The sequence below is a fragment of the Catharus ustulatus genome, chromosome 15, assembly GCF_009819885.2.
Source record: "Catharus ustulatus isolate bCatUst1 chromosome 15, bCatUst1.pri.v2, whole genome shotgun sequence".
Taxonomy (NCBI): domain Eukaryota; kingdom Metazoa; phylum Chordata; class Aves; order Passeriformes; family Turdidae; genus Catharus; species Catharus ustulatus.
Window position 1 is genome coordinate 918,430 of NC_046235.1, and position 27,061 is coordinate 945,490.

Consider the following 27,061-nt stretch of genomic DNA (forward strand, 5'->3'; position numbering starts at 1 on the left):
GAAATTGTGCTGGATCCCCTTGGAACTGCTGATGTGCACACACAGTGCACTACCTGCACGTTGAGACCAGGCCAGAGTGCCCTCCTGCCCCCTGAATCCAGCTGAAAGGACTACCCCAGAATGCTTTTCAGGGTACCTGAAAGCCAACTTCCCTTAATTGGCAGAAATGTATATATATGCAACAACTTTAAATATAATCTGCTTTTAATTTTGGGAAGCTGGTTATCTTTTGACACCCTGACAAGCTGTTTGAAGCTCACTAAATCTTTTAAAGTCTCTTGTTGAAATAAAAGGGAATAGCATTTTATTTTAGACCTGGCTTGAAAGGTTGCAATTTAAGAGATGGGTAGAGGATAATTTTGGTTTTTAACTTGGTTAGTGATTTCTGAGATTCATGTGAGACAAGTGACCCCTTCAATAAGTTGTTTTAAATAGAAAATAAATGAAAACAACACTTTGGGAGTTAAAAATGTGAGAATTCTATGTATAAGTAAATAAGGAAGGAAATATTTGTACTCAGTTTTGGTTCTGGTATATCACAGAATGGCCTGGATTGGAAGGGACCTTAAAACTCACCCAGTGCCACCCCTGCCATGGCAGGGACACCTCCCACTGTCCCAGTGTCCAACCTGGCCTGGGACACTGCCAGGGATCTGGGCACCCTGTGCCAGCCCTGCCACCCTCCCAGGGAACAATTCCTGCCCAATGTCTCATCTGAACCTGTTCTGTGTGAAACCATTCCCCTTTATTGTATTGCTTCATGCTCTTGTGAATACGCATCCTTAAATCCTGAAGTTGTCAATGGATTTCATACTTGTGGTGATGACTTTTATTATTAGCCTGTTCCAGGAGGAATAAAGAAAGGGTCATGTCAGCTGTGCTGGGGTTTGTAATCTCCTGGCTGTTTGAAGCTTTCAGCACTGGTGGTACAGCATCTCTCACCCAGCTGGAAATCTGGAGTTCTTAACCCTTGCTCAGTAATGAGTTGTGTTCTCCAAAGCTGGGTAGGGGATAGCTTTAGGTTGATATTCAGAGCTGGCCAGAAGCTTTTTTGCTGTGTCCCAATACAGAAGTAGCATATTTTTATCTGAAATGTTATGTGCCACTCTTGGTTACACTATTTAAGATGATGGAAGGGTGTTACATAGGGGGGAGCATTTGAACAAAATCGAGTGTCTTGGTGTGGTTGCTTGGGCAGGCTGGCAACTGTGCTTGGGCTGAATTTAGCTGTGAAGGTGTAGAGTGCCTGAGTGGGAAAAACTTCCTGGGCAAGATATTATGTATGAGGATGGTTAACCCCAGGCTCTCCAGCTGTTGGCATTGCTGAGCAGTTAAAAATAAGCTGTTAAATAAGCAGAAGCCTCCTGGGACTGCATCACACAGATTTCGGTGCAGCCCTTGCCCTGTTTGGTGTGGGGGGCTCCATGGGATTCACTGTCAGCTGTCACTTGTCAAGCTCTGGTGGAGGTTTTTTAGTCTCATCTGAGACAGGCTATTTTTATTTTGGCATTTGGCTCCATGGACACTTCTTCATACAGGTTTTTGGGTAGCCTCTGAAACAGCAGCTAGCTAGAGCAATCTGCTTTCTGGTCATCTCTTGCTGCAAATCCATCTTTGCCTGCAAATCCCTGACCCTGAGGCCCTACTGTTTTCTAAAACAGAGTCCTAGTTGTTCTCTCAGTGTTTCTGAGATGCAGAGATCCAAGGATAACACTGTGGATTCCAACACTTAGTGCTGTGTAGGAACCGTAGTACTGGAAGCTGCCCCCAAAAGAGGGTGAAATCCAAAATTTACTCCTCTGACTGTAGGCAGGCATTACTTTTATGCTATGTGAATGCCTTCTGGAGGAATTGCTCTAGCTGTGCAAAGTGGCCTTTGCTTTTCATAGTTAACCAATGGCATTGTTACCATCTGAAACCCAAATCCTTCGCTCCTGCACCAGATGCAGCCCCACAGGCTATGAAATGTTGAAGCGTTTTACGAAGCGCTGCCTGGCTTTGAATTCCAACCAGGGCACATCCAGCCAGGTCATTGCTCCGAGTTGTTTACGGTCCCAGGAGCTGTGGCAGCTCGCTGTGTGTTTACAGGGCTTTCTGCTGCTCTCTGCTTAACTCCTACACGCACACAAATCAAAGCTTTTGCTCAGGCTTTGCAAGCACCGGAGCTTGGGAAATAACTGCAGCCCTGCAAAGACATGCTGAGTTCACCTCTCTAGAGAGTTCAGGCCTGCTGAAACACCTGTACAAATGGAATCACAGAGTGTGATTTCCCAACCTTTCCTCCCTGCACAAGCCCCTCTGCCCCAATGCCACGAGGAGGCTGCACTTAGAGGTAACCACATGAGAGTTATCTGTTATCCGCCGCATTTCACAAAACATTTTGTTTAGAGACACAGGTTGGCTTAGGAACCTTTGCAGTGGCTGAGGCGATGCTGAGGTCAGCCCCTCTGTCCCCCATGCAGGTGACCTGATGAAGAGTGCCTCGGGGGAGTTTGCAGACGACCCCTGCTCGTCGGTGAAGCGCGGGAACATGGTGCGGGCTGCGCGCGCCCTGCTCTCGGCTGTCACCCGCCTGCTCATCCTGGCCGACATGGCAGACGTCTACAAGCTGCTTGTGCAGCTCAAAGTTGTAAGTGTGGGGCTCTGCTGTGCCAGGCACGCTGTGGGTGCTCTGCCAGGTGCCCTCTGTGTGTGTGAGCCTGTGGGGCGTGTGCTGGCAGCAGCTCACTTCTGCACCAAGGGGTCTCGGGGATTTTCCTCCCAGCAGAATGTGGGGAGGGTCTAGGGTTTTTTCTCTCCCAGCACAATGTGGGGAGGGTCTGGGGGTTTGTTCCTTCCAGCATATATGTGGGGAGGGTCTGGGGGTTTGTTCCTCCCAGCACAGTGTAGGGAGGGTCTGGGGGTTTTTTCCTCCTCGCACAGTGTGTACTGTGGGCGTGTGTCGCTCACTTTTATCCTCACTGTCAGTAGCTTTTGACATTGAGCTGCACTCTGTTCTGAACTTTCAGTACAGAACTAACTGAACCCTGGTCTGCAGCTGCAGGTGAGAGCCAGCCCTCTCATCCTAGAGAATTTCTTATAACCAGTACTCCTTTGCAGCTACCAGGGCTGAGTAGCTTAGGCAGACTAAATAAAAATGAAAGTGGACTGTTTGAGGAAGCCTTTCCTTCCCACAAGCAGCAGGGTGGGTGAGTGGTTTGTGCAGAATTTGAAGTGAAATGACATTGGATACTGAGTGTTCTTTGCAAATGAGCTTTGAGAAGTCTCCTTGTGCCCTTTGGCTGCTGCTGTGGCTCTGCCAGGGCCCTGGACTCCTTCAAGCTCTTTCAGATGTGTGTACTTGACTGTCTCTGGTAGCTGGTGACTGTGAAATAGTAACTAAGCCCTGTATCCTATTAGCCTTTAAAGTGTCTCTCTCCAAAAAATAACAGGGGGCAGAGGCAGATTGCTTTCTCTGCCCACCAAGAAATACATTGTGGGCTTCTTCCTGGCCTGTGGACTATTGCTTGAAAAAATATGTGAATATATATTCTTTTAGGTGGAAGATGGTCTCTTGAAACTAAGAAATGCTGGCACAGAGCAGGACTTGGGTATCCAGTACAAAGCCCTCAAACCAGAAGTGGACAAGCTTAATATAATGGCAGCCAAAAGACAACAGGTACAGTGTGACCACTTTCTTCTGTGTATTAATTCTTATTTTTCTTTTCCAAAATAAGGCAGCCTTGCTGCTGTTGGACTATTCTGTTAATACTTTATCTTTTTACTTTATTGCTGAGTACTTTATGTTGTGCTCTGTGATGTTCGGGGCCTGGTAAGCAAGGGAAGTGTGCTTGGCTGTAGGTGGAATTTGTTCATAGCAGCATTTGTTTGTCAGTGTTTGAGTGCATGAGTTTTGAAGCAGTGCAGGTGTGGGTGAGGGCAGGGAGCTGAGATGTGTCCCAGGCCTGGGGCACTCTCCATAGCCCCCATTGCTGTTGTGGTTCACACAGCTGGGCTGGACATGTCCACATGCACAGGGAGCAAAAGCCATGGCTGGGCACACAGGGAAGTGACTGGTGCTGCTCACTGGTTTTGCATTGAAATGCCCACTGGAGGAGGGGTTTAAATTCCTGTTTGCTGTGGGTATATTCTGTGTTTGGATAGCTTGTGCTTAGCCTTAAATTGCATGTGAAATTTGTTTTGTTCAACAGCACTGGTGTGACTCATTCTTGTGTAGTTAAGTTTTCAGAAGAAAGCAGAAGTGTGGGCAGTTTAAGTTATCAGAAATAGCATAATTCTTTTAGAGCGTTTTTTGCCTCTTTGTTCTGCAGATACGTACAAACCAAAACTGCTTATGCACCTCTGACACTGCTTGGGTTTTTTTGCAGAGATTTGTCTTAGAAAATAAGCTGGGTACAGTCAAAAAGGGATTGCCAGTTGGTTATGTATCTCAAATCTGATTGCAGTAAATGGGAGTAGGGTTGTGATGGCAATGCAATAAATGCTCTAAAACTGCTTTGTGATGGATTGTTCCACACTATGGGAAGTGGTTTTACAAAATCTGTAAATCTCTGTGCCTGCTTGGAGTGCCCTCCCTGCTCAGTGTGTACCTTACAGAGGTCACCTATTGCCCATTCATTTTTGAGAGTCTGACAGAATTTTTTTCTTTTCTCAGTAAGGCAGTCCATGTCTTCATTTTCACCTCTTTGTTAGATTTAAGAGGTAACTTTGAAATGCTGCTGCTACCAATAACTGTGGTTGTTCCTCCTTTTATAAACTTACTGCTTGTGCTGGACTCAGAGGCTTTATCTGATTGTGGTGCTGTGTTCCAAAACAGAGGTGATGGTGCTTTAGAGAGTTACAGCACAGAGTGTTTGGGAAAAGACTTATGGACTTGCTCACTAATCTTGAATTAGTGGTAATTACAGTCATTGGATTAATTTTGTCTCATTGAAGGTGAGGAAGAAGTTGAATGAGATGATATATTTGTTCTTCTGAAATTAAGTACCTGAGTCTCTCGAGGGGAGTACACACCATCTTCTCGGTGTGATTAAAGAAAACATTCTGGTTGTGAGCCTGGGAGTTTAAATTAAAGATGATCTTGCTTCTCATCTGCAAGACAGGACAGCTTTTAAAATGCTGGTCCTCCGCTGCAGAGGAACAAAAATCCAACGTCAGATTTTGAATAGTGGTGTTGTGAATTGCCCTGCAGCGTTGTTGTTTTTTGGCTTTATGATGCTGTCTTGTTTTGCAATTAGTTGAGCCCTTCAGGACAGGAATACTCAGCAGACAGATTTGAGCAGATTTGAGGCAAAGAACCTGCCTGTCCTTTGAAGATGCAGGCAGACAGTGCATGGCTGTTGAACGTGGGCAATGCTTTATTTCCCCTTTAACTTCCCTACAGGAGCTGAAAGATGTGGGTCACCGCGACCAGATGGCAGCAGCCAGAGGGATCCTGCAGAAGAACGTGCCCATCCTGTACACAGCATCCCAGGCCTGCCTGCAGCACCCCGATGTGGCTGCCTACAAAGCCAACAGGGACCTGATCTACAAGCAGCTGCAGCAGGCGGTCAGCGGCATCTCCAACGCCGCCCAGGCCACGGCCTCAGACGACGCTGGCCAGCAGCAGGGCGGGGGTGGAGAGCTGGCCTACGCCCTCAACAACTTCGATGTGAGTTGGGCTTGCTGTGAAAAACCCCCCTGGCTCTCCTGGTTCACTGGGTTTGTTAGGCACAGCTTGATTTTTATTGATGTTGTGTATGGGTTTGAGAGGTCTTTGTTAAGAAGGGCAGGAGCCTCTCTTTGAAATGGAGAATGTAAACCCCTCCCTTCAAATCTTACAATTTTGAAATTAAGGGGCTCTCAGGTGAAGATATGGGAATAGGAATAACAGTTCTTTACTAGGGAAATTAAAATAGAAATGCAATATTACAAAGAACAATCCCAAACCCTGCCAGAGCCAGAATCCAAGCTGGCACCCATCAGTCAGTCAGGGTGGTGGCAGCAGTGCCATTCCATGGTGGCTGCATCCTCCTGCAGTGACAGATGTGGCTCAGTTGGAGCAGTGCTCCTGTACAAGGTGCAGTTTTCCTCCCAAGGTGCAGTGATGATGTGGAAGGGTCTGGTTTTCTTCTGGGATCCAGTGGAAAAGGCTGCTCTGATGTTCCAAATCTCAGATTTTATCTGGGTAGGAAATGCTTGGCTCCTCCCCTGGGTGGAGCATCTCCCCATGGGATGATGGAATTTTATCAGCCATGCCCTGGGACTCAGTGGCCATGAACAGGAGAGATCTCCTGGAGGGAGGATGGGTTGTGGAAAGATAAAGAACATTGCCCCAGCTGGTTTAACAAATGGTCCATTAACAGGAGATATTTCCCTGGATAAAGGATCACTGCCCTACCTGAATTAACAAATGATCCATTAACAGGAGGTATCTCCCTGGATAAAGGATCACTGCCCCACTTGGTTTAACAAATGATCCATTAACAGGAGGTATCTCCACAGAGATCAGGATCACTGCCCCACCTGGTTTAACAACTGGTGATAGAATTCATACTTTTGGTCACATCCTGTTTTGTAACCCAAAACACATTGCCTGGGAGATGATTTTTTACTGAAGTGCAGCAAATTGTAGGCAAAGTAGGCTTTTTTTTTTTTAAAAAAAGTCATTTTCCAAACTAGGGTTGATGGAATATAGAAAGTTATATGTGTGGTTCTTGGTGATGGAAGGCTGTCAAGTTAAACTAGCTCTGAAATAGCAGTTAGCCTACTGCTACATGAGATGGTTTGTTTGAAATTGATTATTTCATAATATATTTATGTAATGTATTCCTGGAGGTGACAGAAGTGATTTATTAAAAGTGAATCATGTATTTGGAATTGCTGAAACTACCTATTGAGAGGAACATGAGGTGGGAAGTTTTAATATGATCTTTGGTTGGAAATGAAGTCATTTCACACTGATCTGTTGTACTGATCTGTCATGTTCTTTATCTTGCATTCAGCACGTTGCTGAGGACAGCCATGCATTTTTACTGAGATCCCTTTCCTTTTGAAGCCAGGATTCGCTGTCTACCTGATCCAGCCTCTGAATTTTAAACACTGTAGCACTAATTTACTCTAGAACTTTATTTAATATTGCAAAGCCATTACTCAAAAGGCATTTACTAGTTGTGGTTTTGCCGGATTTTGCTCATCTCCTTTCTGCTCTTGCCATTCTCATTCCTCCCTTTCTGCCAGGTGTATTTTGCCAGGATAAAGTTCTGTTTGAGCTCTCCCTGTGCCTGATAGGAAACCTTTCCCTGTGATCTCTTGGGTAACAAGAGGATGTCATGGCTGGCTTGGTCTTTGTGACCCATTTCAGTTTTGAGTTTGCCTTTCTGAAATACCATCAGATACTCAGTAAGCCTTTGGAGTGTGCCTCAGGCTCAGCGTGGCCCCGAGGGGTTGCAGGGTCTCACAGGTGCCTGTGGCAGGGGAGGGCAGCCCTGCAGCAGCAGCACTGTGTCAGGGGCTGGCACTGAAGAAATAATTCAGTTCAGGTTTGTGGATTGGCTTGTACAGCTCAAACCAGCTAATGGGATTTCTGATTAGTCACCCTATTTTACTATACTCTCCAATGTACAGCTGCAGACTACTTTCTGAGTGTTGCAGTTCACATGAAGCCTTTTGAGCTTTTAATTCCACTTTGTGAGGCTCTCTAATAGCAGCAGTGCCTGATCAGCAGCTCAGCTTCACGATAGCTTTGTCTCATCCCTGCCAAGGGAGGCTGACAAAACAAATGTGTTGAGGTTCTTGGCAGATGTTATCCCTGCACTTCATTTCCTGCTACTGCTTGAGTGTTATTACACTCCTGTAATAGAGGCTTTGAGCACACATGCCCCCAGATACTACAGTGATGGTAAAATATGAAATGGCTACCAGAAGATAACAAGCTGATCGTTATCTCTGTTTTCTGATGGTGCAGTTCTGGAGTGGTAGCACAGTGCCATTGTATTAGCCAGTGGCTAAAAGTTTCAGGAAGAAGGTGGAGGGAATGTTGGGGAGCACAAGCCATGTTCTCATCCTGCTGTGATGGCTACATGCTTACTCCTTAGGGATAGGAAATGTGCTGGCTGGCAGGAGGAGGTGGTTGTGAGGCTGCTGAGGTTGGCTTGAGCACAAACTGGCTGAGGAATTTCCCATTCCAAAAAGCTTTGGGGCTTCTGTTAGACTTAACAAATTCTGCCCCTGCAGTAACCCAACCAAACCCTAAACAAACCACCAAACTGTGAAATGGCCAAATTACTTTTCTCTGTTAAATTACAGACATGTTTAAACAAATCACCTGAAAGTACTCAAAGGTGATAAATATTGTGCAGCCTTTTCCTGGGGAGCTTCCATGGGTGGTGATGTTTCCCCTGGAGAGCAGATACCCTAGTGCTGCTGTTCCAGCCCTGAGTCTCTTGGTATGAGCTGTACTTGCTGACACTGGCAGGAGGAACCTGTGACCACTTTCTACCATGAAGAAATTGATTTCTGTGTGGTTTGAAACCTTTATGTTGATGTTTCCCTTGGAGAATGTTCGAGAACACAGTTGTGTTTACCTGCCTAACACTGGAGAGAAGAAAGACTCTGCAAAGTAGGGCAACAGAACACAATACATAGAGGAAATTTTGGATGTTTGTTTTCTTGTTCATGATGGGATAATTATATCTGACAAGTTAACTAGTGAAGTCCTGTCCAAACTGACATGTCATTAGGATGAGTCCTGTACTTTGAACCTTATTTCTGCTGGCACATTTGATTTTTGTCATTCATGTAACAAGGCTTCCTGTGGCCAAGTTTTGTTCAGCTGTCAAAGCAGCACAAGAAATGAGTAGCAACATAATCTGCTGGGAAACCTCTTAGTAATTTTACAGAACTACTCGTGAAAATCCTCCTCAGTGCCAAAATGGTGTGGTTTGCCTCTTGATGCCTGATCAGGGGGTTGCTCTAAGTGTTGGTTGTGTGCATGATTGAACAGTAACACACTGCTTTGATGCCCTAGACTGGATACCTAGAACAGAGACTGGACAAGATTAAGAGAATTAAAGTGGGTATTTATTGGAGGCCTTCAGCAGGTGCACCTTGGGTAGCCAAAGCCTCCCAGAGGGGCTACACCCAAGGTGGATGATGGTCATGAGTTCAGAAAATTACAAGTTTGGTCCATTTGCATATCGGGGATTAATTCTCCAATTAAAGCTTCAGGTGATGAAGTCATTTACTCCAAGTTTGCCTCGCAATTCGCTGTTGTATACATCTCTTGGGGCTGAGACAATAAGGAGTCCTTGAGTTCCAGGCCCAGAGAGGAATTTTGTCTGACCAAAATGTGAAGACAATAGCTAACACTCTATCAGGTGTTTGAGAGTTACACACTAAAGCAGTACATGACTTGAAAATGATTAAAGCTAAATCCTGAGGCATCACTTGGGCTGGTGACTGACTTGCACAACTTCTTCTCTGGCTAGAAACAAATCATCGTGGACCCGTCGACATTCAGCGAGGAGCGGTTCCGGCCATCGCTGGAGGAGCGGCTGGAGAGCATCATCAGCGGGGCGGCGCTCATGGCAGACTCGTCCTGCACGCGCGACGACCGCCGCGAGCGCATCGTGGCCGAGTGCAACGCTGTGCGCCAGGCGCTGCAGGACCTGCTGTCCGAGTACATGGGCAACGTGAGTGCCTCTGGGGCTGGGGGTAACTGTGGGATTGGAGCTGGGTACATGGGCAGTGTGAGTACCTCTGATGGGGTCTGGGATGTAAATCTATGGGATTGGAACTGGGTACATGGGCAGTGTGAGTGCCTCTGATGGTGTAAATCCATGGGGTTGAAATTCCAGTACATGGGCACTGTGAGTACTGCTATGCTGGAGGACTGGGGTGTGTAAATCCATGGGATTGGAGCTGGGTGCATGGGCAACATGAGTACCTGCTCTACTCACTTTGGGGATGTAACTCCATGGGATCAGCTAAAATATGGAACTGAAGCACTGTCCCTCAAAGCTGGTTTGCTCTGTCCCAAACAGAATTTGAACACTAACAAATGGTCCTTAAAGGTTTGTCATGAGGTGGGATGAAACCTACTTAAGTCACCAATGATAATTACCTTAAACTTGATCTCCAGGCTTCCAAACAAGTGTTGCCATCATAAAGGGTTAAACTTACAAATGTTATCATAAAGAGTTAAGTCTACAAGTGTTACCCATCATAAAGGGTTAACCCTTTGGCACTGCTCTTATTTCTATTTTATGACTGTTGACATTGTTTTGTAGAGAAATTCAAACCTCAGTTTACATAAGGTAAATGGGCTTATGCAAAAAGTTCTGCTTCACTTCTGTTGACTCTTGGAAACTTTAACTCTGTCATCTTGTAGCTGAAAAAATTGTCAGAATCAAGTTGATTACTGTTGCTCCTCAGTTTGAGTGGAAGTGATATATGAAGTTAAATATGTAGTAAAAAAATCTGAGAGCAGTTTGGTGTAAATATTGGGCTCTGGGCAGTTCTTTTCCAGTGTTTAGGCACTGGATGTGCACACAGTGAGTTTCTGTGGTTGGAGTGAGTGTCATGTCATGTGGATGAGCTCCTGCATTTCAGGGCATCATGGTGCAGTGCTGACTTCTTCCCCTCCATTGCCCCTTTGCTCTTGTTCCAGTGGGTTTGAAGAACTTGCTGTGTTGAGAGGTGAAATCAGGATATCATAAGATTATAGACAAGACTATGTAGAATCGTTAAACTTCCATGCTGTTAAAGGTGATTTCTGAAAATAAAGTTGCAGAAATGGCAACAACTTAAGCAAACTGTGTGACTTCTAGCACTGTGACAAGTAAAATTGTCTGAAGAAATCTTAATGGGAGGAGTTGAGGTCTTATTTATGCTTTTGTGCTTGTTTGAGGTGCAACTGAGTTCAGAGATACTTTTTTTTTTTCCAGACAGTAACCTTTATTTAGGAATCTTGCTGCATTGGGTGTCTTACCTTCAAACCTTTTGGCCAAAGTGATTTCAGCAAGGAGTAAAACTGGTCCAGGAGCTGCCATGTGTGGGTTGGGGTGCTGGAATTTGGAGAACAGATGCAGTGTGTGGTAGAGAGAAAGGAAAACAAGGATTTCTGTTTACCAAAGAGAAGGGCAAAGTAATTGAACAAAACAGAAAGGCAAGTGTGATGTAGCCTCGGGCTGAGCTAGGTATTCATGTAGTCTGTCTTAATTGCTTGTGAAAGTAGCTTGCGCTCAGCATTGACATTTTGTAGACTTCAGACTGCAGCTGAAGCAAAGCACGGAGCTGTGCCACTCCAACCTCCTTTGAGCAGTGTGTTTTATGAGGCTGTGAAGCATCAGCAATAATCCCTGAAATGTGCTGCTGGATTGGAGGGAGCCCTGTCAGCACGATTCTTTGGTGGAGCAGCCACCAAGGGACAATTAAACATGTGCAGGAGGGAAATGCTCAGCCTTGCATGGAGGAGTTGGTGGCATTTGTCTCATTGAAAGTTGCTCAATAGCCATGAGAGAGTGCAGAGCTTGGACTTCCCCTCACAGCAGTGCCTGTCCCCCTCCTCAGCCATGGCTTTTGTCTCTGATAGGCAAGTTCAAGCAATCATGCTGAGATGGAAAGGATGTATTCCCTCTGTTATCTCCTTGAACACATTGTGAAATTAGTGGAGCATACTGCATCTTTTAAAGTCACTGTTATGTTATGATTGTAGACTGTGTAGTTGGGGAAATGAGATTAGAAATTCAGTGAAATGGAGTGGAAAAAGCAATTGATAAATTATGGTGAAAATGTGGGATGGTGTGTAAAAATCCATACTGTAAACCCCTCTGTGATTAAGCTGAAGAATGACTAATAGTTGGGAATCTAAACAGTGAAAATGGTTTGATACATCTGCAGGAAGAGTAGGGATGTGCTGACTGAGAGTAGTGGCAGAGGAAATGTCATTTCATGTATATGTATGATATACCCACAGCTCCTGGGATGCTTTCCTCCAACCTCCCTTTGAAGGAGGAAGTGAATTGGGCATTAAATCTGTTAATTGCACAGCACTTGCAGTGCATCATAAATCTTATCCAAGTGCTAGAGTAAGAGGTATTTATTGGCCAAGTGGAAGAATTCAGAGAAGATTGGATGAGGAATACACTGGAAAGGCTGAAGCACAGGACTATCTTGAGGCAAATTTCCTTTTTAACTTGAAGTGCTGTGACTTCTCTACCTTTTGGGCTTTCTCTCTGATCTCTGGCAATAACAAGGCTGTTCTCTAGACAGTTTATAACTCAAAGTTTAGTGTTTTGGATGCAGAGTTTAAGTGTTTCTCTGTGCCTGTCCTTGAAGGTCTGGAAGTCTGGAAGCATTGGTGGCTGGGTTATGGAGTATGGCAGAAGTTTTTAGCTGAATAACACTTTTTGGCAATAAACTGAAGTGTAGGATCTCTTGACCCCCACTGCATCTGCTGGCACCGTGGTGAATCCTGTGATTATGCCCTTAAAAGAAGGGCAAGATTTGTTTGTTCAGTAGTTGCTTACAGGAGTTTGAATCCCTTTTTCTTAGATTGGTGGGGGTATGATTTCCTTTTTCATCTAGCCCCACTTCTCTTGCCATTTTCAAGAGCAGCTTGGTCAGACTAAATTTTTCACACCAAGGCCAGCGTCCTGTCAGCCTGGTCAGTAGTGGGTCGTGCCAGCAGGACAGGAACAAGGGAACTGTTTCATTTATCTTACCCAAGTATCCCCAGTCTGGCAGTCTGCAGCTCAGGCACTTCTGACCAAGCTGGACTGCTCTTGAAAATGCAGGAGAAGTCATGCTGGTGGCAGGAGTCTGTTTCTGTGGGTGTTAAGTGAGATGGGCTTTCATTATCAGTGTCCACTGAACTTCGTCAGCCACTTGATGCCCCAGCCTCTTGGTTGATAAGCTACATTCTTTGAAATCCCAACTGTTCATCCCTTAATTACAGCATCTGATTCTCTGGCTTTTCCCCCTCCTCTGCCATTTCTCCTGGGGAGAGCTGTTTTCCATTATGGCTTTTGCTCACTTCTCACAATTCCAACAGAAAATAGTTCTCCTTTTTAAACTTGCATTGCAGATCCCTGTTGGATTGAAATAGCACAAATGCCTATTTGTGTTTGGGTTTTATTACTTGGAGTAAGCTTGGTTCTTGCTGCTGGTGCTGAATGGCAGAGTTGCAGGGGAAAGGCCTAAATTCATTATTGATTCTGAGTAGCTCTGTAAAAGCAGAGTAGTCCAAGGTCTTGGTTCTGGGATCAGCTGCCTGGAATGCAGCAAACAGACCACATCAGTTGCAGCTGAGTTTGTAATATACCTCACAGATGGGAAGACTCAGATCTCTGTATGATCTGTGGCAGTCAGGCACTCTTGGTGTGTATTTTATTAATTAAACTAAGACATTTCAGAGCATATTTGAGTTTAGTTGAACATCGATTCCAGACTTAGGCAGGGCAAGAGGGCAGAGCAAAGCATGGAATTGAATGATGTCAAAATTAATAGTGCAATCAATGAAGGAGTTAGTAAGGAATAGCAGAAAATACAGTGAAACATTTTTTGGGTCTAACTGCATGATCTTGTGTGGGTGCTGTTGACCTGTTGCAGTTTGCTCCAAGTAAAAAAGATGAAGCTGTGTATTTTTTGACACTACTACCAGTTTCTCCTGGCATTTCCTTTGTGAGATTCCTCTCCTGCTGTAGGTACAGCCAACATCTCTGCTTTTCTGTGCTACTCAGCTCTGCCTCAAAGCTAACATATCTGCAATGAAAACTACATGGATAGCTAGACTACTGAAGTGCATTACAAAATCCCCAGTGGGCTGACAACTGAAAAATTTCTGTATTTGAGAAGCAAGAAAATGTGTCACTGACATGGGAATCCACCAACTTAGTTGTGACAGGTCCGTGCTGTGTGCTGTAACCCTCTGGGTGTCATTAGCACAGGGCTTGGGCAGCTTGCCTTGCTGGCAGCTCTGTGTCACACATGGCAAAGCCTGGATTTGGTGCTGGGCTTTGAAGGGGTTTGGGGTTTAGCAGGGTAGGAAGCACAGCTATGCCCTGGAAATGGAACCAGCGTGCTCTCAGTGTGCCCTGAACTTGCAGAAGAGATCAGTTATCTGGCTGATGTGTGAGATTGGAAATAAAAGCTTCCTGAAGCTCTTGGCAGTCAGGTTTTCCTGCCTGCTGCAGGAGCCCTGGGGCTGGGGACACTTGGGCTCCTTTCCAGGAGCCAGCAGTGCTCAGAGGTGCCTGTCTGTGTTTGGTAGGTGCAGAGAGCTCTCATCTCAGTCTGTTCTGTACCCCATCAATTCCTAATGCTTGCAGCTCCCCTTTGATGCACACACCAGCAGTCAGCCTGTAGCAGCAGAAGCGTTGTCAGCAGTTGTAGTTTGGCGAGCGCAGGATGCAGACCTGGAGCCCCATTGTGTGCCACATGCTCTTGTACAATAAAATCCCTTGTTACTACATTTGGAAACGATAAATCATGTTACATAAAGTAGCCTGACAGGTCCCATTTCAATGGGAATTTTAGTGCTTTCATATTAACATTCTGACTGTGTCCTTGACTGTCTGGATTGCATTAGAGGTGCTTGGCAGCAAATGGAGAAAAGCCATTGGGAGCTGGTTCAGAGCAGGCATTCCAGGCACACATCACTTCAGCATGGCTTTTTACTTTCCCTGGTTTCCATCTTCTCTTTGGCCTCAAGTGCTTGAGCATCACAGCAGGAGCTGCTTGGGGGTGGGAGTTGTTTCTTTTTGTGTTGGGTTTTAACCCAGCTGTGCTGGTGTGGCACAACTTGAGGGTGAGGGAGGTTGAGCCCCGGCTGTGCTCCTGCTCTCCCTCAGGGAACTCTTGCAGACCAGTGTGGTTTGGACCTCAGGGTCTGCAGAGAAGGTCCCAGCACTGCTGGATCTGGGCCTGGTGGACCCATCACTTGCTAAATGCTTGGTTTGCACCCTTGTGTCTGTGCTCAGTGCAGTTAGGGGAATGTAATGCTCCACTCAAGTGCTGTTTGCTCAACCTTAATTGCACTATTTTGCTTTTCTTTCCTGAGCTTCTCTGCTGCTTGGAAGTGATTGGGCAGGAAAGTGCCTGGCTTATCTATTCAATATCTGCTGGGAGAGATCGTTTGTCTTCAGAACTACCAGCAAAGGATATTTCTACTTCTGACACACTTGCAATTTGCAGAATGGAGATGTGTTTTCATGATGAATTTGTCTATTAATAATGTTGATCCACAGCTTTGTATTCCCATCAAGGATCCAGGCTTGGAAAGGAACATGTGAATTTTCACATGACTGTAGAATTCATTTATAGCAAGTATCTATATACTGAAAGGGCTCTTGCATAGCCCTTTTAATGAAAGCATCTGTTTCTGAGGGAATAGATGTGAATTAAAATGGCACACTGATCTGTGTTGATGATAAAGATGCTGATAAAAATTCTGCCTTGAGATAATCTACACTTTCTGTTTTAATATTGTTTGTCAGTTGAAGATGCCTGAATGCTGACGTGATGGATGTGGTTTGAAAGCCTGGATGGGTTTTCCTGTCATGGACTTTGCTGCTCAGTAGAGAGCTGTGCTGTTATGCTGGGCCCTAATTTCCATAGACATTATTGCTTTGACAAAGATGCTGCTTTTAAAAACAGAACATTTCTGAAGTGATAAGAGTTTTAAGTTTAATGCTTACAGGCTGCCATTGAGTAAATATTTCAGCATCATTGGAGTGAATCCAGATGAGAACTTCACACTCTGTCACTCAGGCATTTTTGGGCTCCAGAACTGAGCTTCCAGGTGCTCACCCAACACCACCCTGGTCTGGAACTTAGTGTGGGGCTCTCAGGAGATGTTCTGGTGCCTTCTGTTTCTTGGGGAGTAGTACAAGGACTTCAGGAATTTGAGAAGTTCTAAAGAGTCCAGCTCATCTAAAGTTCTTGTGGTCTTTGGGTTTTGAAACTCTTCAGTCTTCCTTGTCACCCCCAGTGGTTTCCTGGAGCTTGCCCCAAATGTTGATGTGGAATTGCTGGTTTAGAGACCCCAGCCCTGGAGGGGAGGGAGGGCAGCACATCTGGGTGGGGGCACACCCCAGTGCAGCCACTGATGCTGGTGGCACAGCTTGCAAGCCCTGGATGCATTTCCAGACCCAAGCCAGTTTCTGTGCCGGGCAGATGCATCTCTTAAAGAAGCATATGGCTGGCTGAGTGCCTCCTGCGAGAAGCCCAGCACTCACACCTCAGGTCTGCTTCCAGTAGGAGCTCAGGAGTCTCCTCAAGTCTTGAATCACTGCTGAGCTCCAGCCACTGCCTTCAGCCTTTGCTGCTTGTTTGGTGCAGAGCTGCCAGCGAGAACTCTCTTAAATTGAATAGATTTGACAGCAGCTGGGACTTGTTCTGAACTGCCTCATAGAGCAGAGCTCACCCTTACAGCCTTTCCACGCTTTGCAGCATTTTTGTTACAGACTCCTAATGTATGTAAAAGAAGGAAGGTGGCTGCCCTCACTTTGAGTGCTCTCTGCAACCAGCTGTGCAGAGCTGCTTCTGGTGCTGGCTCTGAGCAGGAGCTGAGCCCTGTGCACACTCTGAGTGGCACTGAAGGTTCCCATCCCACCTGGTCCCTCCTTTTTCCCCTCACCATTTGGTTTTGTGTTGGGATTTCCTTTCTTGTCAGAAACCTCTCCAATGTTAACACATTCTAATCTTCTGATAATGCATTATAAATCTCAACCTCTCTTAAATGTTATCTGATCAACATGAGATAAAGATTAGTGCAGGGAATACCTGCAGTAATAATGTGTGCACCCTTGTTTGTGATATGGAGGTTGACATTTTCCAGTGTTTTACTTTCTTTGAACTGTAAGTGGTTTTATATAAATACACTCGAATGCTGTGCATGGATTCTGCTTTAATGTTATGGTTTATGGCTTAATTCATTTGAATTCTACTGTTTTGTAAGGAAATATTTGAACTTTTATCTGCCTGCATGAGATCAAATATGTAATCACCCCTAATGCAGCTCCATTTGGTGATACTTGAGTAGTCACTCAAAGTCAAATTCGAGGAGTATGGATGGACTGGAGCATGCAAGTTTGCACAGTGACTGCTGATCTGTGGATAAACAGTCTTTTAGCCTCCAGCAGGATCATGCTCTCAGTGTGCAGAAGTATTACACACACAACTGGGCTTTTCAATTCCTCTTGTTGAGGAGAGGGATGATGGAATTATTACAAAGCTGGAATGCCACACTTCTGTATTGCCCCTACTTGCACCTCAAGTCCTTGACTTCTCTTCCTTTTACCTAGATCTAATACAAACTCTGGATTAAGTTCCATCTTCAGGCTGGGATTCAGGAGTGAAGGGAGAGAAGGGGAGCAGTCACTGTCCATGTACACATCCCTGTGGCTTTGTGCTACCACTTCTCCCCTCTCCAGTGCTCTCATGGCATGCAAAACCTGTTGTGCTCTTTCATTTTTTTCCTTTCCAATACCTCTTCATCTCTTTTACAGCTCCTGCTGCAAGCATTAGAGGGTTTGATGGAAACCTGGCTATTCTCTTCTGGATGTGATGTCTATTATCCAGACTCTGCTCTTGCTTAACCTGTTTTATCCTGTGTAAGAAAGCTGATGTTCTGTAATGCTCTTAATGTGTCCTGCAGCTTCAGACCTCCTTTGTCCCAGAAAGTCAACAGAATCAATACAGAATAATTAGCATTTGTGGCTTATCCAAATAGTGACAGCCCTCTGGAATTTAAATAGAGGCAGAAGAGTGACTTAATCCTTCTCATGTCTGAGAAAAGGATGAGGCTTAAGCTGTATCTTGGAAAGCTGTTGAAATAGAGGAGAGAACTTTGCCTTGCTTCTGGCCTTTAGCAGGAGGGACAGGAGTTGGAGGGGGAGCAGCAGAGCCAGCTTGTGTATGGCAGGGCTAAAAACCTGCTCAGGCTGGCTGAAAAGACTTCATGACTTTGGAGACTCACAAATTATTTTTGCTGAACAGGCATTCTAGAAGAGGAGTTTCCTTACAATAACAACAGCAAAGCCAGAGGCTGTCAGACCAGGAGCTGCCTTGCAAAGGTGGCCTAAAAGGTGCATTTTTCCCAGCACCAATTAAAAAAAGCACTGGCATCAAGCCACAGAGGGAAAACCAGGGCATGTGCAAAATTAGCAGTAGGCAGTGAAGAAACAAGCCCAGATGGTTCTGTGCTGGCTTTCACAAATACCTGTGCCTTCCACAAAGGGAGGGTGTTTTTCTTTATTGTGTGTGTCAGGGTGAAGGCAAATATTGTGGGATGTGGAGCATGGGCTCCCCTGCCTCCCTGCTCTCCTCTGCTGTCAGCAAACGAGGCTGCTGCCATTCATTGGGGCTCCACTGCTGCCATATGTGGCCAGAAGAAAAGAATTGCTCCTCAGCTCAGAGTCTCTTTGCTGTGCCCGAGGTGCTGTTAACTGTGGTTTGCTGGATATGATAACGTGGATTGACATTATCAGTTACTTTGTGAAACCTGCAGAGTGATCTGGGGAAATGAAGCCTGCCACTGAGGGGGAAAAGGCTCTGCAAAAAGAAGGGTCTTGGTTTAGGATTCAGCTTTGCAGGTGGGGTGTCTTGAGAGGGATGTGTGGGGGACAGAGATGAGGAGCATGGTGGGTGCAGGTGGGTCAGTCCTGGGTGCCATGACTGCTCCAGAGCATCCTTCTGGCTTGGCTTTTATCTGCTGGGGCTTAGGCAATTTATTTTGACCTCGTATTTAAAGCATGGATTCACTAAAAAAACTTTGTTGCCTTTGAATTTTGGAGTAAGGTTCCCACCTGTAAGTGTGGCAGGCAGCTTTTTGAATCTGATGCCAGATGAAGATTTGGCCATGAGGCTGCACACAGGGGCAGTTTGGAGGAGCTGGAACATTGACTGTCCTAAACTATTCAAGACTTCAAATAATTCTGATAGCGTTAAATTTATTTTTATGTTTCTTGGTATATGAATGTGGTTGCATAATCTCTCCCCAAATTAAAATACAAACAGATATTAAGGAATGAGGGAGATACTTCAGCAATTTCTTGGAGACACCAATCTCATTATGTGCTTGAGACTTGAGCTATTTTTTTGAGTTTTTTTGGTATTACCTGTAGCATTGGTATGTGATGCTTTAAAAAGCCCCTGTTTGCTGAGTAGGAAGATAACCCTGGGACTTGTTTTATAGCACACACATCTTGTCCTGTATCTGCTGTTGGAAGTTGATGGATGTTTTTCCTTACAGGCTGCCCAGCAGATGAATTGCAGCTGTGAATGTCAGTGGTGCCCAAGTCAGATTCCTCCATTTCCATGCTGTCCCCATGGTTTTTAACTCAATGCTGTGCACTACTTTTCAATATGTATTATTTTTAGTCAAATCCTCTTGACTAAACCCCAGAATTAATGCAATTAATTCTGCTTGTGTAGAGGTTGAGCAACTGACTGTGTGATACTGCCCAGGTGGTTTCTGCATCTGTGGCTTCAGTCTCATTTCTCCCTTTTGTAAGGGTTTGTGTGTGTGTCCCCCCTCACCACTTGCCTTCTGGATTGTGTGGGAAGAAATGTGGGGTGTGGGGCTGCCTTCCCCTTCCCTACTGTGCCTTTGACCCTCTCCTTTGAGGACTCTGAGTCATTTTGGGGGAAGAAGGTGACTGGAGAGCTCTGATGACAAGCACAAAATAAGACTGCAGCCATATCACTTGATACTGTTCCCCTTAAATGCCAAATTGTGAATTTCCTTAGAGGCAGAATGAGTTTTTTGGGCATCTCTCCAGAAGTCAAAGAATCCAAATTCTAGAGGTCACTGGACTGAAAAAAGCCAAGAAAAAGGGAAGTTAATGCAGCAATAAGTGAAGAGGAAGAAGTTGAAAGCCCAGCCTGGGCAGCTGACCCCTCTGGAGCCAATAGAGGGTTGTGTTTTGTGTTCCTTCCTGCAGGGCCTTTCCTTGGGGAGGGCAGGGTCCTCCCCAGGCCAGGCAGGAGTTGTTCTTGTGAGGGTGGCTTGGCAGGAGTGGCTCTTGGTAGCCCCAGGTGAAGTTGGTGGCCAGGCTCACCTGGCTGGGGTGAGATGAGGTGTGCTCCTGCTCCTCCCCATCACTGTCAGTCCCAGTTCTCACCTGGGTGAGGTGAGCTCTGCTCCTGCTCCTCCTCACCACTGACAGTGCCAGTTCTGCTCCTCCCTACTGCTCTCAGCCCCAGTTCTGCTCACCTGGGTGAGGTGAGGTGTGCTCCTACTCCTCCCCATCGCTGTCAGTCCCAGTTCTGCTCCTTTCACTGCACAGCCCCAGTTCTGCTCACCCCTGGGCTGCTCCCATGGGTGCAGGAGCTCAGGGATCTGCTGTGGAGAGCCTGTCAGGAATGTGTGTGGAGAGAAGAATGGGGTAATGAAGCAAATCTTCCTGTCCTGTACCCCCCACACCCCCTGTATGCTCTGATGAATGTAAAACTGCCTTTTTGTGGTGGCAGCTGCTGAATTCTCCAAACTTCCTCTGAATTTTTATCCTCAGTCAGTTTTGAAGTGCTATGGAAACCTATTTCCTCTATGCCCCCAAGTTACAGTATCCTCAGCTGGACTTGAGGAGCTCTTTCTGAAACCACATCAAGTACACAGGGCCTTTGTATCCCCTGGGAGTGTTCCTGCTGTTATTTCCAGGGGATTGATTATTTTCTGCGTTTTGTAAACTTGCTCTGTGACTTTGATTCTATTACCCACTCCTGGAGCAGTGCCTGTGTGGAGGGAGGAGTTTTTGCAGTGCTAGACTGCACTGAAGTGTAGATTCACTTACAACTTATTTCTTGGGGTAAAACTGAATTTACCAGCTTGGTTTTTCAGATTACTGTCAGCTGAAGTACCTTCAATCTCCTGCTTTTTCTGTGCCAGTTTTTGCAGTTCTGTGGGTTAATTCTGTTTGTTTTGAATAGCTGTTAGTTTATCTATCTAATGCTAATTCAAATTGTGTGTCTAATGATCTCTTTAGAAGTAGAAGCTGATACAATAAAACAGTGAAATGCCTCAGTATCCTGTAACACTCAACTTTGTTTTCTTTGCTTTTCCTGAGAGCCGAGGTGATGCCACCTTTGCCCTGCACCTCAGATGTGCTGAGTGTTCCTAAATGCTTTATTTCCTTTGACATTCATTTTCTTTTGAAGAAGGGCAGCCACTTTGAATGTGTCAGGCGTGTACAGGAATTTTAAATACTTCAATGCATTCTTATTATCTGCAAGGGTGGCTGGCTAATTAGTTAGCTTAGTAAATAATGGCTTGGTGGTGCCTCTGTGAGAAATGAAGGTATGCACTCCACATTTCTGGGCTTTTTAATCCCCCCCGGTGAGTCAGTGGCTCTGGGTGGATGGAGGTGGTGTAGATGAGGGTGGCTTGGTCTGGGTGCACCCAGTGGGATCCCCCTCCTGGGCAGCCAGGGCTGCTTCTGAGCCCTTTTGGCTTCTCAGGGACTCACCTGACTGCCCAGATGGTGAACCTGCAGAGCTGCCCCAGCACAGGGAGGAGCTGCAGCTGCTGCAGCCAGCCCAGAGGAGGCTCCAGGATGAGCAGAGGATGGAGCAGCTCTGCTGGGAGGAAAGGCTGGCACAGCTGGGATTGTTCACCTGGACAGGAGGAGCTTTGGGGTGAGCTCAGAGTGGCCTTGAAGGAGCTGCAGGAGAGCTGGAGAGGGAGCTGGGACAAAGGGGTGGAGGGACAGGACACAGGGAATGGCAGGGCTGGATGGGATTTTGGGCAGGAATTGTTCCCTGGCAGGGTGGGCAGGGCTGGCACAGGGTGCCCAGAGCAGCTGGGGCTGCCCCTGGATCCCTGGAATGTCCAAGACCAGGCTGGACATTGGGACAGTGGGAGCTGTCCCTGCCATGGCAGGGTGGGATGGGATGAACTTTAAGGTCCGTTCCCATCCAAACCATTCTGGGATTCTGTGATGGAGAGGGGATTTTGCTGCTTTTGCTGCTGCTGAGGCTTGAGGTTCTTGACAATTAGTCAGCTTTTCCTGCTGTTCCTGGTTTTTAGTGCCTATTGCTTCCTGTCAGAGGCAACTTCATACCTACCTTTTCTCTTGGTGTGTTGCAGGTTAAGGCTGCTGAATCTCCCCTACAGTAAACACTCTTAAATCTGTTGCAAATTAAACCTATTTCTAATAATGAATAAAGGCTACATTAATTCTAACTTTTAATGTCTTGTGATCATAGTGGTAGGATTGCTTTATTATCTGTTTCTCCAAACTGTCTTGCCAGGAGTTAGGTGGCTTTATTCCCAGATTTATAATGCATTCTCTTCCTCTTGGAAAGGGCATATGCTGCCTTGGCTCAGTCCTTTTAATTTGAGTTTTTCAGGGGTCTGTGTTATTTCAATTTTAGTTTTATTTCTAAAGCCTTTTGCACACATGTAAAATTTGATAGAAACTACAATATCTCAAAGCTTTTACAATTTCTGCAGGTGTAAACTTCACTCTGCTTTTCATGCTTCTGGATATATCTATTAATGTATGTAATCTTCAGAGGAAAAACTTGAGATATTCCCTAGATAAGGTTGCTGATTCACATAAAAAAGAAAAACCAGGCCTGTAAAGAGGCAGCTCCAGTGGTAATTTGCGCTCCAGCCCCAGCAGCTCTCTGGTGGTTCCTGCAGAAGTGGTTTGTCCCCCTGCTTTGGTATTCTGAGACATTCCCCCATCCATCCTGCTTCTGCCATCCAAGCAGGCATACTGGGAGTGAGATGAATTGGTTAAGCCAAGCTTAACCAGTCCTCACTCAGCAACATCCCCTGGAAGGAAACAGCTGGAAGTGTTGACAAAACTGGGCAGCCCCCCTTGAGCTCCTGCCTATCACTCAGCACTGGTCAGGTCCCACCTGCTGCACTGGGCTGGGCATCCAGCATCATTTCATCTGGTGCTGCATGAAGACACTGCAGGTTTAAGCCAGAGCTTTTGTCAGCAGTTCTGATCCACCCCAGGGCCTGAGGGGGGTGTTGGAGGTGGTGCTGTCCTGCTGCTTTTCCAGCACTGCTTTTCTGCTCCTGCCTGGGCTGGGTGGCAGCTGGGGCTGTGCTCCAGGAAAAGGATCAGCCTGGCTGGGAGTGATGGAATCCTGAGCCCTGGCAGACAGCAGGGGATTGCAAACTGCAGGAGTAGGATGCCAAGACCCACTGCAAAATAACCCCTTTACATCTGGAGCTGGGTGACATGAGACCCCACACTGCTGTCAGTGTGTCCTGGGGACAGGAGCTGTCTGTGTGTGACAGACCCCACACTGCTGTCTGTGTGTCCTGGGAGCAGGAGCCTGTTCTGCGTGTGACAGACCCCATGCTCCTGTCTGTGTGTGACAGACCCCACACTGCTGTCTGTGTGTCCTGGGAGCAGGAGCTGCCCTGACACAGAGGGGTGATCCTGAGATGGACTCAGGGGATGTTAACAACTCTGAGGTTTGGGGTTCTATCCACTTGGGAGTTGGCCCCTGATCCTTGTGGGACCCTTCCAGCTCAGAATATTTATTTATTCTGTGATCTGAGCTGCTGGAAGGGGGCCTGGCACACTGAGCCAGGGCAGCTAGAGCCTGCAGCTGCCTCTGAGCTCAGCTGAGAAACATCTGCAGGGCAACAAGAAACAGAAATTGGTGCCACTTTTGCAGAAGGTTTCAGGGACATTTGCTTGGTTAGTGCTGGGTCTGGTCTGACCATGATGAAATGGAAGCTGGGGGGACTCAGTTCCCTGAAAAGTCAGGTTTAGCATGTGCTGTTTTATTGCCAATTTGGGTTTTCTTTTATGCTTTTAGGGAAAGATGTGTGGTGTTCCAGGATGACTTTCTTGGCACCTTGGCACTTTCCTGCCATTACTGATCTTGTGTAAATAGATCTTTTTGCTTCAGTGGTAGAAATGTGCTGCAGAGGTGTAGAACCTTGGTGCTATATATCATAAAACACATACTATTAACTTTTTAGATATAAGAATAACCTTGAGAGAACACTGGTAGCTAGGTCTGGAAGTGGTATAAGGTAGTACAAAATGTTTGAGAATCTGTTGTTTTGCAGACCTGACGAACACCTCTCCTCATCCCTTCCCTTCCTCCCCCACCACAGGTACAAATAATAGTAAAAAAAAAAAAAAATTACATTTTGCTGTTGCAATAATGCTCTTTTCCCCTCAAGAAATAACATCTTGATAGCACTAGACAGTAATTTTAAAGGTTTGATTTCCCCATCACTTAAAAGAGGATTTAGAGAATCACAGAGTATCCTGGTTTGGAAGAACCCCCAAGGATTTCAATGCCCTGCTCAGACATCCAGCATTTCCTCCCTGGGGGTGTCTAAGGGCTCCTGGAGCTTGGGGAGACTGGGCAGTGCCTTTCCCAAATCCAGCCTGAGCCTGAAGTCTAAAAAGATCACAACTTTTTTCCATCAGTCAGGTGACCTGCCCTGTTGCAGAGAAATCGGGTTTGACAAGCTGAGTTTCCCCTCCTGCAACCAGGCTGGTTGTGGCTGTCCTGTGCTGTCCTGTGCTGTCCTGCAGGTGTTTGTCACCACCTCCCAGAATAATCCCCATGGCTTTGCCCAGCACTGAAGTGAGACTGCCAGGCTGTGCTTTCCAGGGTCCTCTCCTTGCCCTTCTTGAAAATCAGGACAATGTTCCCCAGCTTCCAGTCAGCTGGGCCCTCTCCAGATTCCCAATACCACTCAAAATTACCATTGAGAGAGGCTTTGTGATGGTAGCAGCAGCTCCCTGACGATTCTTGGATGAATCCCATCAGGCCCCATGGGTTTGTAGGGATGCAGCTGGAGCAGCAGATCCTGCAGGATTGCAGGGTCACTGTCACAGTCCTGCTCCAGCTCAGGGCACTGGGACCCCCTTGGTCCATGGTGAAGACAGAGGCAAAGAATGGAGGAAACAGCTCAGCCTGTCCTGTCCCTGGCTGGGGGTGATGCTCTTCATCCTGGAACACACCAGTCATTTCTACACTGCCTTTTGCCATTAATGTGTTTGAAAATTGTTATTACCCCCACAGTTCTGGCAGCTCCAGCTGTGCTCCAGATGTGGATTTTCTGCCTGCAGTGGGAGCAGCATCTCTGTTCTTCCCATGCCACCTGCCCTTGGCACACTGGGCACACTCCTTCCTTTCCTGCCTCATTTCCACCCTGCCCTTGGACACTTCCAGCTGCATTTCATTGTTCTTCAGATGTGAATTCTTACAAACCAGTCCCAGTGTTTTAACTGCTCCCAGTTTTGCCCTTGAGTGGGAATTCCAGACTGAGTTCTGGGAGTCAGGAATTGTATTTAGCCTGGAGCAGTCCTGAAGCTTTTGGTCAGTTGGCACTGAAGTTAAAAGATGTGAAATGTGGAGGAAGGACCTGTGTGCCCTCCTGATTTTTCTTTTTCATTAGGGAACAGATTGAAGTTGCAAATTATAGCTCTCCTGTGAGAAAATAAGATTCTTGGAGGTTTTTTTATATTAGTGAAGTGGCTGGAAGTATGTTACTAACTTGAAATACTTGGTTTGAAAGCAGTGGAATGGTTTTGATAAGAGGTAAAACAGGTCTCTCCTGATTATAACTGCATTACATAAAAAGAAGTGGCCAAACCACTTTTCAGAGTAGAAATCAGCCTTTGTACTTGCCTTGATAGAAATTGTTTTAATAATCACAAAAAGTCCTATTTTCTGCTCAGAAGGGCTGTGGGTTTGATTTTTTTTTTCCCTGGCTCAGCTCACTAAAACCTGTTCATGTTCTTTATCATATTTTTCACCTTGTGCCTGTGAACAATCTGGATTAAGTATGTGAACTTGTCATTTAATCCTAGTCCTGTCAGTAGTTAAAAACACTTCTCTTGCATAAGCAAATATAGCAAATAGGATGGAATAATTATTAAAAACGCCCTTTTATAACTCCTTCCATGAGTGAACTTCCCATTAGTTTTGAGATTTACTTTTGATTTTTAAATATTTTTTGATTGATTTCACTTAGCTCCCCAGGATCACTGATTGCATGTATTTCATAATTGTGACACAGGAAATCCACCTGAAACATCTCTATTTTACGTATATATATATATTTAATTAACTGCATATGTGTGCATAATGAATGCTTTAGAGGGATTAAGGTGGTTGGGTTGTTTTATTTGCTAGCTCATATTTTTGAGTGTTTCCTGGTGTTTTCCTGCTTGCCATGGGTGTGTGGCCATGGCAGGGTGGGCCTGAGTTTTGTTGTGCGCCAGCACAGGCTGAGGTTGGGGCAGTGAGCTGTTTGCTGTTTCTACAGTGCAGCTTATGTTTGCATGAACAATTGGAAATTGCTTTCTGAAGTGGGTGATCACTTATGAATTTGCCTGATGAAGACTACTGGTTTTGAATCAATGGGCAGTAAAGGGAGGTGTCAGGAAGTTCCTCTGCAGCTTTCTTGGAGCATATTCAAATGATGGAGTGGCCACTGAGAGGAGAGCAGCAGGGTGGCAGCAGCTCCTTTGAATGTGGCATTAAACCTTTTTCATGCGTCTCTGGGACACTCTCCTGGCACCTTTGTCAAGTTAATTGTTGTCCACAGACAGCAGTGGTGTGATGGGACAATATCCCTGGGATTTATCTGTGGGTGCACTGGGGATATCTACTCTGCCTGCTTCTCTGTGCTTGTGGTCCATGTGTCCCTGTGTTTTAGGGTGTGCTGAATTCATTCCAGAAACACCTTTTGGGTGTGCAACAATCCCTGCATTTATCCAAGTTTCAAGCCTGTCAACAAATACTTACACTGCTGACAAATCCAGAACTTGGAAGGGGCACTGCAGTTTGTTCAGCAGTTCCCAGCACTGAGGGTGTTCTGAGTGGTGTGTAAATAACTGGAATTCCTTAGTCCTGATGCCATTGTGCTGCTCCAGAGTGAGCTCTGTGGTGTTTGCTGAGCTCAGCTGTGGTTTAGCTGGTCTGGAGACTTCTCTGCACTCACTGGCAGGGAGGAACACCTGGCAGGAGCTCCTTGCTCCTGGGACATTGAGGCTGTGCTCTGTAGTTTCAGTAGAGGGTTGTCCTGGTTTGGCAAACAGACTCCTGAAAGTTCAGTAAGGGTGAGCAGGCATCTCCTAGCAGT

The 27,061-nt window shown here is 46.0% G+C and overlaps 1 protein-coding gene across 1 annotated transcript in view; it reads left to right on the forward strand.

Moving 5' to 3' along the window:
* The window catches only part of CTNNA1 (catenin alpha 1), a 113,542-nt gene that overhangs the window by 21,990 nt on the left and 64,491 nt on the right, over positions 1-27,061 (forward strand). The window contains exons 4-7 of the mRNA XM_033072888.1: positions 2,463-2,629; positions 3,539-3,658; positions 5,384-5,650; positions 9,468-9,671. Coding sequence (XP_032928779.1) covers positions 2,463-2,629; positions 3,539-3,658; positions 5,384-5,650; positions 9,468-9,671 — 758 coding nt within the window. The remainder of the gene's footprint in view (positions 1-2,462; positions 2,630-3,538; positions 3,659-5,383; positions 5,651-9,467; positions 9,672-27,061) is intronic.